General features: G+C 38.0%; 1 protein-coding gene across 13 annotated transcripts in view; it reads left to right on the top strand.

Annotated features, from left to right (window-relative positions):
* Positions 1–11,687, top strand: part of TRPM3 (transient receptor potential cation channel subfamily M member 3) — a 587,648-nt gene that overhangs the window by 332,697 nt on the left and 243,264 nt on the right. For all 13 annotated transcript variants that reach the window (XM_037743827.1, XM_037743826.1, XM_017543459.2 and 10 more), the window contains one exon: positions 585–759. In XM_037743827.1, the coding sequence (XP_037599755.1) occupies positions 585–759 (175 nt within the window). The remainder of the gene's footprint in view (positions 1–584; positions 760–11,687) is intronic.

The following is an 11,687-nucleotide window of genomic DNA, read 5'->3' as shown; positions in this document are numbered from 1 at the left end:
GACGGGGTTTCACCATGTTGACCAGGATGGTCTCGATCTCTTGACCTCATTATCCACCCGCCTCGGCCTCCCAAAGTGCTGGGATTACAGGCTTGAGCCACCGCGCCCGGCCCATGTAGGCATTTTCTTACCACTGTGATAACTTCAGGGAGGTGGCATTTTTTAACTTCCTACTTTTCATATAGGAAACAGACCCATTGGAAAGATAAAAGACTTGCTTCAGACCATGTTCAACTTCCATGCTCCTGGCTGCTGGTCTGATGCTTTGTCTGTTAACTAATTCCTGTTTCTCCCTCCTCACCCCAGGCTCTCCCCTGTAATGTATGGAACCCCGTGCCTTCGCTGACCCCAGCATCCTCAGAGTTATGGGGAGAGGGCAAAGTCAAATAGACTTTCTAGTGAGAAAATTCGGCTGAAGGGTTTTCTGTCAATTCTTGCCCAGTACTGTATCCCTTCATATGTTGCTACCTCCCCCGTGCTCAGTAATTTTAGTTTGTGCTTTTTGTTTCTCTTTTTATTTCTTTGGTTTGCTGGCTTTGTGTTCTTTTCTCTTTTTTTCCTTTTCTTTTCCTTTTTTAATGCAGGAATCGGTCAAGGTGTTCCCGTGGTGGCGCTCATAGTGGAAGGAGGACCCAATGTGATCTCGATTGTTTTGGAGTACCTTCGAGACACCCCTCCCGTGCCGGTAGTTGTCTGTGATGGGAGTGGACGGGCATCTGACATCCTGGCCTTTGGGCATAAGTACTCAGAAGAAGGCGGGTAGGTAACTTTCCAGGCCCCATAAAAGAACCTTAAAGCCTGTGTTCAATGCTTGGAAATGAGGGTGTGAGTGGATTATGTTTTCAGTAGCTCAACCAAGACCTCAAATCAGAACCAGCTATGAACAGTTTGTCTAAAACATGTCTGCCACAGGAGGGCTGTGGTGAAGAACAGAGGAATACATTCTAAATGTCCTATGAAGTGGGAAATTCTGTGAAAGCTACACTGATAATAAAAAGGGTGAGGGAAAGAGAGGAGGTCATAGGCTGTGGTCTCCTTTTTCTTCTCTTCGTATCTCCTTCTCCTCCTCCCAAAAAGAAGCAGCAAGTATTGCTTTTTTTTTTTTTTAAGTATTTTATACTTTAAGTTCTGGGGTACATGTGCAGAATGTTCAGGTTTATTACATAGGTATACACGTGCCATGGTGGTTTGCTGCATCCATCACCACGTCATCTACATTAGGTATTTCTCCTAATGCTATCCTTTACCTATCCATCCACCCCCTACTATCCTTCCCCCAGCCCCCACCCTGCCGACAGATCCTGGTGCGTGACGTTCCCCTCCCTGTGTCCATGTGTTCTCATTGTTCAACACCCACTTATAAGTGAGAACATGAAGTGTTTGGTTTTCTGTTCTTGTGTCAGTTTGCTGAGAATGATGGTTTCCAGCTTTATCCGTGTCCCTGCAAAGGACACGAACTCATCCTTTTTTATGGCTGCATAGTATTCCACGGTGTATATGTGCCACATTTTCTTTATCCAGTTTATCATCGATGGGCATTTGGGTTGGTTCCAATTTTTTGCTATTGTGTACAGTGCCATAATAAACATACGTGTGCATGTGTCTTTATAATAGAATGTTTATAATGCTTTGGGTATATACCCAGTAATGGGATTGCTGGATCAAATGGTATTTCTATTTCTAGATCCTTGAGAAATTGCCATGCTGTCTTCCACAATGGTTGAATTAATTTATACTCTCAACACAGTGTAAAAGCATTCCTATTTCTCCACATCCTCCTCAGAGTCTGTTGTCTCCTGACTTTTTTTTTTTGAAACAGAGTCTTTCTCTGTCGCCAGGCACCAGGCTGGAGTGCAGTGGTATGATCTTGGTTCACTGCAACCTCTGCCTCCTGGGTTCAAGCAATTCTCCTGCCTCAGCCTCCTGAGTAGCTGGGATTACAGGCATACACCACCACACCCAGCTAATTTTTTTGTGTTTTAATAGAGAGGGCATTTCACCATGTTGGTCAGGATGGTCTTGATCTCTTGACCTTCTGATCCACCCATCTCAGCCTCCCAAAGTGCAAGGATTACAGGCGTGAGCCACCACACCTGGCCGGTCTCCTGATTTTTTAATGATCACCGTTCTATCTGGTGTAAGATGGTATCTCAATGTGGTTTTGATTTGCATTTCTCTGATGACCAGTTATGATGAGCTTTTTTCATATGTTTGTTGGCTGCATAAATGTCTTCTTTTAAGAATTGAGTTTTAACACATGAAGCACAGCTAGTCTGGACCAGATGGTGCAGGTTGGTAACTTCAGAGAAGCTGAGATGTTCAGCTTCTAGGCTTGGCCTTCAAACACCAGCATTGCCAAGTCACTGTGAAGATATGTGGTAGATTGTGCCATCAGGTTTCTCTAGACAGGCTGGGAAGGTAAAATCTCTGTAAAGGTAACCACTCTGGTCCCTTGTAAACTCCCCTTGAACCTCTCATGCCTTTTCCTTGGTCTGTTAGGCTTCTAATGCTACTTTCAACAGTTCAAAGCCCAAAACCCTAGGAAAGAGTCGCCCTTCACAGCACTTCTCTCCAACCTGAGTTCCCACTGATCAAATGTGGAAATCCAGGCACTCTTGTAGATTATAAGATCAAAATAAGTCATCCCAAGGTGTGAGTGAGTTTAAGGGGGAAAACTCAGAGAAGCCATAGATGTTTTAAATAAGGGACTTCCTAATCTAATCAGTTCCCCAACACATGAAATTTGTGGGGGAAGAAAGCCCCAAATGAGACGATGGTCCTTTATTCATGCCTTTTTTTATTACACTTTAAGTTCTGGGGTACATGTACAGAACGTGAAGGTTTCAGTTATACACGTGCCATGGTGGTTTGCTGCATCCATCACCCCATCGTATACATTAGGTATTTCTCCTAATGCTATCCCTCCCCTCACTCCCTAACCCCCAACGGGCCCCACTGTGTGATGTTTCCCTCCCTGTGTCCATGTGTTCTCATTGTTCAACACCCACTTATGAGTGAGAACATGAAGTGTTGGGTTTTCTGTTCTTGTGTCAGTTTGCTGAGAATGATGGTTTCCTGTTTCATCCATGTCCCTGGAAAGGACATGAATTCATCCTTTTTATGGCTGCATAGTATTCCATGGTATATATGTGCCACATTTTCTTTATCCAGTCTATTATTGATGGGCATTTGGGTTGGTTCCAAGTCTTTGCTATTGTGAACAGTGCCGCAAATAAACATATGTGTGCATATGTATTCATGCCTTCTATAAATATACATTAAGTGTTTACTGGATGCCATGCACTAGGCCAAACATTGAGATATAAAAAAGAATAACGTACAATTAATTGCCACTCTCAAGATGCTCACAGTAAGTTTACTAAGTAGACAAGCATTACCAAACAAAAATGACAAGTGATCTCACCTACAGCACAATGCTCCTTCCTCCATCCTTCTCGTACCCATCCCTCTCATACCCAGGCTGCCTTATTTAAATAGAGACTGAACATGGCAGATCAGTACCATCTCATCTCTTCCCATTCCCTTCCTCATCTTTGACAGCAGCCCAGCATTCCATGTAAGCCATTAAAACAGCACACCTACCTAGTTAGCAGATGAACCTAAGTTTGTGAAATGAGGAATAACAAAAGGCATTGGGCCTCCAGCTTAACACTGCAAACCCAAAAGCTCTGATACAAAAAAAAAAAAAAAAAAAAAAAAAAAAAAAAAAAAAAAAAAAAAAAAAAAAAAAAAAAAAAAAAAAAAAAAAAAAAAAATCTAATTTTTATAAACTCAAAGTTGGAGTTTGCTTTACTGGTAAATTTAGTTAAATTACTATTATCTTATTTTTTGATAGTAAATATTGGTCCATTTTAGAACAAAGAACCTGAAAAGAGAAAATGTACCCAAACTTCTCTATCTCTACAACCAACCTGAGTTCAAGATCTTAATTGTGCTTTGTTTTATTAAAAGTTTAGCCAAGATCCTCCTTATCCTCTAAATCTAGCAATTTGTTCTGTTTTTCAGAAATAAACTTAATAATTTTAATACAGTTTTTAGCTTTGGCTTATATCTTGCTTTCTAGTTTGCAAATTATTTTATGATATTTCTACAAAGTAGTTGCGAATTTGCATTCAGAATTCACCTTTCGTTTTTCTGGGTTTTTTGTTTGTTTGTTTTGGGGGTTTTTTTTATTTGTTTTGTTTTTCAGAAAACTCATGGAAAAGTAGAGACCTCAGTATTTCAGGTTTCTCAGGTCTATACATAATGAAAGCCAGGACCTAGTGCCTATTATTTATCATGATCTTGGATTATCTGCCTTGAAAAAGTTAAGATATGTGATAAGATTGCCCTTCCTGTTAGAATATGGAAGAAAGGTTATGTATTTTACACCTGGATGGGATCTAGATTATTTAAATTAAATTATTTAAGTTAAGTGCTTTGTCCAAAGCCACAACCCAAGATCCCAGGCCAGAATCCCTTCTGGTGTATTATAAACATTTACTGAGATGTGTTTCATGGTATGTGCTTTAGTGTTCCTCATATGGTACTTCAATGATACTGTTTTTTAAATATTCAAATGAACTTCAGTTGCCTTCAGCTTCCTGTTTTCATTATACTTTAGTATTACTAGTTTTACTATTAGTATTCCAAAGAAATAGAAATCAATGCATTCCTGGTTATAAACCAATGTCCCAGTGGATCAACCCTGTGTCATGTGGATTCTTTCCCTTTTCCTACCCAGACCATTGTACATCATCCCTAAAATTAAGGGTCAAAAATATCATGCTCTTTTAACTTTAATTTGCAGTTTTTGTTATAATTATAGTCAAAGCATGCAAAGCACCATCTATATGAGATCTATACAAACTATGAATGAACAATGGCTGATTATCAAGGAATATGAGTTTATGCACATAACTAGTGCAGAGGTAAAGAATTAAGTATAATTTTAGATCTTGGGACATCTTAAAATTAAAATTTTAAAAACTTTAAGAAACATTTAGAAATGGTTATTAACAACAGATATCTAAAGAGAAGTTTTGTGTTTTATATGTAGTGTTAATGATAAAAAGTGTGCTCTTGCTCCAGGAAAGCAATTATAAATTGATCATGATAAAATGAAGTCAGAATGTTTCTCTGTGCCATCTGAATAACTTCAAGAATTTAATCATGTTTATTTAGTTTGATAAGAAATTGTCTAGCCACACATGTGCAGCCAATTTTAAAAATCATTTCCAAATAATGTTATCTTGCAGTAATGAGCTTTCTTATATTAAGAAAAAAAAATGGCCCACATAGACCTTTTTCACCTGGAAGGATTTCTTCTCTGAATTCCAATAAAGTCCAATATAGTTAAAAACTGTTTCACTACAAATAAATATAAATCCATCATAATACACATAAAATTGGATCTATAGAACATATATATCCTGTTTAGGAAGTCTTTATTTCAGGGCTACATTTTATTACCAGTTTTTATGTTTATTTTGGCATCTTCATTCCAGAAATTATCATCTGGATTTACCATTTTTAGATACTCTAGGACAAGAAGCTTGCTGGTAGCAGAAAGCCTTCAAATTTTTTAGTCCTCTGTTACTAACTTTTGGGAAACTATCAATGGGGAAAACACCAAGAGACTGTTTACACTTTTGTGTGTCCGTGAAATTTGTATTGGATATCGCAAAGAATAAATGAGCAATGGCTTGGGGGCAGGAAGACAGATAATACATTTCTAATAAAAATTTGAGTTTCCTTTTTAAAAGATGTTTAATAAGGGTCCCTACATTATTTGATTAGCTGAGGCAAAGGCCTAAATGAACACTAACCGAAGATAAAAAATGAAAAAGTATGTTGCATGGCTTCAAATTATGTAACTATATATTCCTAGCGGCGATGTGACAAAGGCATGTTTCTCTGCAAATATACATCAAAATGACCAAAGACATGAGAAAGTCACCAGAAAACTAGACATTTTAGAAACCCAAGTACAGTCTGTCATCCCTTGGGCCTGTCATTCTGTGCGGTGGTCACTAATGTTTTCTCCTGCTGCTCCAGAGATTTCCATCTAAAACTGAAGGGTGTCAAACCCTTATCATTTATCTCTATAAGACCTGCCAAAAGAACGTAATTGATCTCAATGGTTTGTATCCCAGCATGATTTAGACATGATTGGAATGCCAAGTGAGAAAAAAAGGAGGCATATGAAGCCTGCTGGCTTCAAGTGTCCATTATAGTTTTTGTTAATTTCATCTTACCTTGTCTCTTTTCTAAAATTTTCTGTAACAAATCATGTCAAAACTTGATTCTTTTTTTATAACTTTCTCAGAAAGGAAGTAAGAAACCTTGGAAACATCTATAGACAAAGAACGCTGGAGGTTTTATTTATAGAAAGGGTCATTTTTGTAAACAGTTTTCCAAGTTAACATTTATTGAGTGCCTACTATATGCATGGGCCTGTTGAAAGATTAATAAGGCACGGCCCTAGATGTCATGGACCTTATAATGGGGACTAAAACATAGATATGAATACAGATAACTAGAAGGTCATGTGTGCTTTGATAAAGGCACAAAGGGTCACAAGAGCACAGAGGGTAAAATAATCGCATGGTGCTTTCTTCACAAGGATTCTGTCAATGGAAGTGTAGTTATCCACAAATAGTCATTACAGTAGAATGACTATTTTTCTTCTTCCCCTTTTCCATCAAAAACTGGATCTAAGCTAAGAGTCAGCCTGGATGACTGAGAACTAATATTTGACCCTCCCTTATATAACTCAACTCAGAGAAAGAATAAATGTGAATAAGATGGAAGAAAATTGGGAAAAGGGACACATTTATTGAAATAGTGTGGTGATGTTTTGTGTGTTTGTGTGCATGCCTATGCTAAATGTATATATACTATTCTGTTTATTAAAATTAGTTTCATAAATTAATCCCATAAGATTACTTTATATATACATAAATACATAATTAATGCCTGTAATTATCTGTGTGTATATGTTTATGCTTAAAACTGAAGTGAAGACTTAAAGATAGAGCTGATAATATGACTTTCCAAATCAGTCCATCACTAGGTATTTTTTGAATGCTTGTTTTAGGGACTGTGGGTGCTATGAAAAGAAGTATAACTTTCCTCAAGTACGTAGTCTCATTTGAACCAATATACTAACAAATATTTTTGAATTACTTTGAATTCTGAGGAGGCAGAGAGAAGCATAGGTTGGAGTAAATGGAGAAAGTGTCATGGAGACAGTATCATGGCAGTTTTTGCCTCTGTAGTATATATAAAGACATAGATATATAGCCACTTGTCTCATTGTATCCAAGCTCCATAAGGCTAGAGTAGCTCCATTTATTTAAGAAAGTGTGAAATAAAATAAATATGCGTGTCTTAAAGTTTGCTATTTGATCCCTCCTGTTGTATCAACATGAGAAGAATGAAGCATTGAGTTTAAAAAAATTATCTGGAGGTCAGGGAAGAAAGCACCATGGAGAGGAAAAGTTTCATTGATTTAAATTGGCTCATCAGCTCCCTACATGGACTAAATTTGCTGTATAATTGCCCAACTCCACACTCTTTAGAGTGTCCTTGAACATAAAGAGCAAACATTGGAGAAAACAGCTGTGTAGTCCATTATGACAGAGAAATCCATTTTAAAGAACTATCATCGACAACTTTCAGAAAGTTCATCAATAGCCAAGTGATGATTTCAAAGCCATCTATTGATTACATTCCTCTGATATTCCCTTACCTAACTCTTGGCAACTTGTTTCGCCCAAAAAAAAAAAAAAAAAAAAAAAAAAAAAAAAAAAAAAAAAAAAAAAAAAAAACTCCGAATAAACATGTGGTTATCAAACTTCAGCATATCTGAGAATCACCTAGAGAGCTTTAGGAGATCCAGATCCCCCAAAATATCCTGACTTTGATGCACATGGGTGGGGCCCAAGAAACTGTATATAAAACCCAAATCCCAAGTGATTCCAATGAGAGTGTTCTATGGCCCACACCTCTCTGATGATTTCAAAAATACTTTTTGGTTTCTGGGCCTCACCTGCATTCTCCTCACAAGCCACTGCATTGTTACCACAAGCCCTTTGTACCTTCTGCCAAATTTTGTCTTTGAAACCCAGTTGACTTGAAAAACATATTTAGCATCAATCACCTCCTTTCTTTCTTTCCCACAGCTGTGCTTGGTTCCAAACATCTGTCAGATTCCAACATCCTTCCCTGAAAAGCAAGCCGTGACATAAAAAAACTCATTTTTACAGGACTGACAGATTTATCACTTAGTATTTTTATTTACATGGATTTTTTAAGGGCATTCAGTTTACTTATTTCCTTGTTCCTTTTGCAAATCATTTTCTGACTAGCTCAAAATATATAACTGATTTTAAAAGAGAATTTAAAAAGAGGAAGAGGAAAGCAAAGGTATTTAGAAGTGAAATGGTGCTAGTTGATGGCGAATGATGGTTCCCTCAGCTATCTGAGAGTCAGGGTCACAGGGGCCAGCATTGGAAGCTCAGCATCTGCAGTGTGCTACCCCACCTTCCTTCTGCTTTACAGTTAGAATAGACAACTTTTAAAGAGTCCTCCCCCTTGCCTTGATTGATTTTTACTTTTTTAAAGCCCTTGAATTCTTTCTCAAGTGAAATCTCAGGTAGAGGTGCAATATGTAATACAGACAAGGTACAGGTTTACTCTGTCGAAGCTGGGATAGGAGGCCTAGGCCATGGTTCTCAAACTTTATTCTGCATCAGAATCACCCAGAGGGCTTGTGCAAACAAATGGCTATATCGGAGGAATGAGTTCAGGACATATATTGCACGTCATGGGGACTATAGCCAATAACACTGTATTGTATACTTGAAAATTGCTGAGAGTAGATTTCAAGTTTTATCACCATAATAAAATGGCAAGTAGGTGAGTTAATGCATATGTCAGCTAGCTTGATCTAGTAATTTCACAATTTATGCACATAACAAAATATACCATAGACCAGGTACAGTGGCTCACACCTGTAATCCCAGCACTTTGGGAGGCTGAGGTGGGTGGATCACAAGGTCAGGAGTTCAAGACCAGCCTGGTCAAGATGGTGAAACCCCATCTCTACTAAAAATATGAAAATTAGCCAGGCATGGTTGTGGGCATCTGTAATCCCAGCCACTCAGGAGGCTGAGGCAGAGAATTGCTTGAACCCAGGAAGTGGAGTTTCCAGTGAGCTCAGATTGAGCCACTTCACTCCAGCCTGGGCAACAGAACGAGACTGCATCTCAAAAATAAATACTATAAATACATATAATTTTTGTCAATTAGATATGCATTTTTAAAAATAAGAGGAAAAAAACTACAAAAAAAAAAAAAAAACACAAAACCCTCACAATTGCTGGCTCTACTCCCAGATTTTCTAACTCAGTAAATCTGGTTGAGCTCAGGTAATTTGCATTTCATAGAAATACCTAGGCAATGCTATGCTTTTGATCCAGAGAGCATACTTTAAGAACAATTTTCCTAGAGATTCCTTTTCTCTGCTGGCTCTCACCTGCAAAGACAGCTCTGAGGGAGCTCTGGAGCTTCTCCCCAGAATTCTAGAGGCTTCTTTGTGAAACCCCATTGAAGACACCTGACCTACAGGTCAAGATAACATTCCTTTGCTTGTACTCAAGATCCGCTGTATCCTGGTCCCAGCTTTTCTCCAGAGCCAGCTTTCACTCAACAAACCTTCCATTCACCCCATAACCCAGCAGAACTGTCTGCCCCACTGTTCTCCAAGCACTTCCTGCTGTCACATGCTTCTCTGCCTTACCACGCGATGTACAAATGCATTACCCATTTAATCTCTAGTAAATTTTTCTCTGAAGTTTTGCAACCTAGCCTCTCTCTTATATATTCTCTCCCTTATATTAAGGGCTTTAAAATACACAAATTTATCTGAGTGAGGTAAAAATGATAAAATGTACTGGTATTTCATTCCTTTCCTTTAGAGGAGATAGATTCTGAATCAACCTGGCTAACATTAGGATCTACAGTTGCTAGGGATATAGTGGATTAACAGCTCCCCTAGCGGTAACATTAATAATGAATAATGTTTGGGATGTTCTTAATGGATTTTCCCCATATTCCTTACGCAATTCTCAGATGTTGATCATGGACCACAGGATTTATGAAAACTATATACAGCAGTGAATACATGCTATAAAAGCTTCTTCAACCAGAGAAACACAAAAAAATGCATTAAAATAGGATTTTTGTGGGGTTTTTTTTGGGGGGGGATACGGAGTCTTGCTCTGTGACCCAGGCTGGAGTGCAGTGGCATGATCTCTGCTCACTGCAACCTCCTCTTCCTGGGTTCAAGTGATTCTCCTGCCTCAGCCTCCTGAGTAGCTGGGATTACAGGTACGTACCCCTACGCCCGCCTAATTTTTGTATTTTTAGTAAAAACAGGGTTTCATTGTTGGTCAGGCTGGTCTTGAACTCCTGACCTTGTGATCCACCCACCTTAGCCTCACAAAGTGCTGGGATTACAAGCATGAGCCATTGCACCTAGCCTAAAATAGGATTTCAAGGTTAACTCAAACCTGAAATATTGTTGTCTAGAAAAATCTCCATTCACTTTCAATAGCATCTTTTTGCACTATCCTAATTGTTGGACAACTGTCTTAGAGTCAAAGTACATTTTATATTTTCTTGAGATATTCCATGAAAAGCAAGTGTCCATCCATGAGTATAAACCTCTGAAAGTCTTGAGTAAGCAGTAAAGAATCCATTCTTTAAATCCACAGAAACATGGTTCAGTGTCTTGGAGACAGACCTAAAATTTGGAGTTGTTTAACTCTATGATCTCCTTGGTTTTTACCATTTGATAGTAAATTTGAGATTTTATTATCTCTAATGCATTAATGACAAAGACAGTTGACCCTTGAATGACATGAGGTTAGAGTTGACAATCCCCAAGTGGTCAAAAATCCACGCATAACTTTTGACTTCCCAAAAACTTAACTACTAATAGCTTATCATTGGCCAAAAGCCTTACTGATAACATAGTCAACTAACATACATTTTATATGTTACATGTATGATATATTTTTACAATAAAGTAAGCTACAGAAAAGAATATATTAAGGAAACCATAAGGAAGATAAAATATATTTACTATTCATTGAGTGGAAGTGATCATCATAAAGGTCTTCATCATTGTCATCTTCATATTAAATAGGCGGAGGAAGAGGAGGTGTTGGTCTTGCTATCTCAGGAGTGGCAGAGGAAGGAAAATATTAGAGTGTAAGTGGACCTGCACAGTTCAAACCCCTGTTGTTCAAGGGTAAACTCTAGTTTAATTATGAGTGTCAACTCTAATAAATTAGAAGCCTTCTAATAATTTATTAAAGGGTAGAAGCTTCCTGGAATGATGTGTTAACATGATTCTGAGATAGCATCTCAGTGCAGAGGAAGGAGTACTATGATAGATTAACAATGTCTGCTGAGGCAAAGATAGGAATTTATAGTCAACATGCCATGAATTTATTTCAGTTATTTCATGAACTGAAATAAAGCCAAAATCTTATAGATATCCCTGTAGATATAAGACTACCAGACAATCATCAAGTAGTGCATTGAATCATGAAACCAACAAGAAAAATAAGATACCCAGCTGTCTGGAAGATACTCAGAACAAGGAAATAATCCAT

This window comes from Cebus imitator, unplaced genomic scaffold, assembly GCF_001604975.1.
Source record: "Cebus imitator isolate Cc_AM_T3 unplaced genomic scaffold, Cebus_imitator-1.0 Scaffold155, whole genome shotgun sequence".
NCBI lineage: Eukaryota > Metazoa > Chordata > Mammalia > Primates > Cebidae > Cebus > Cebus imitator.
The sequence above is the reverse complement of the archived record's forward strand: the minus strand, read 5'-3'. Positions and strand labels throughout refer to the sequence as shown.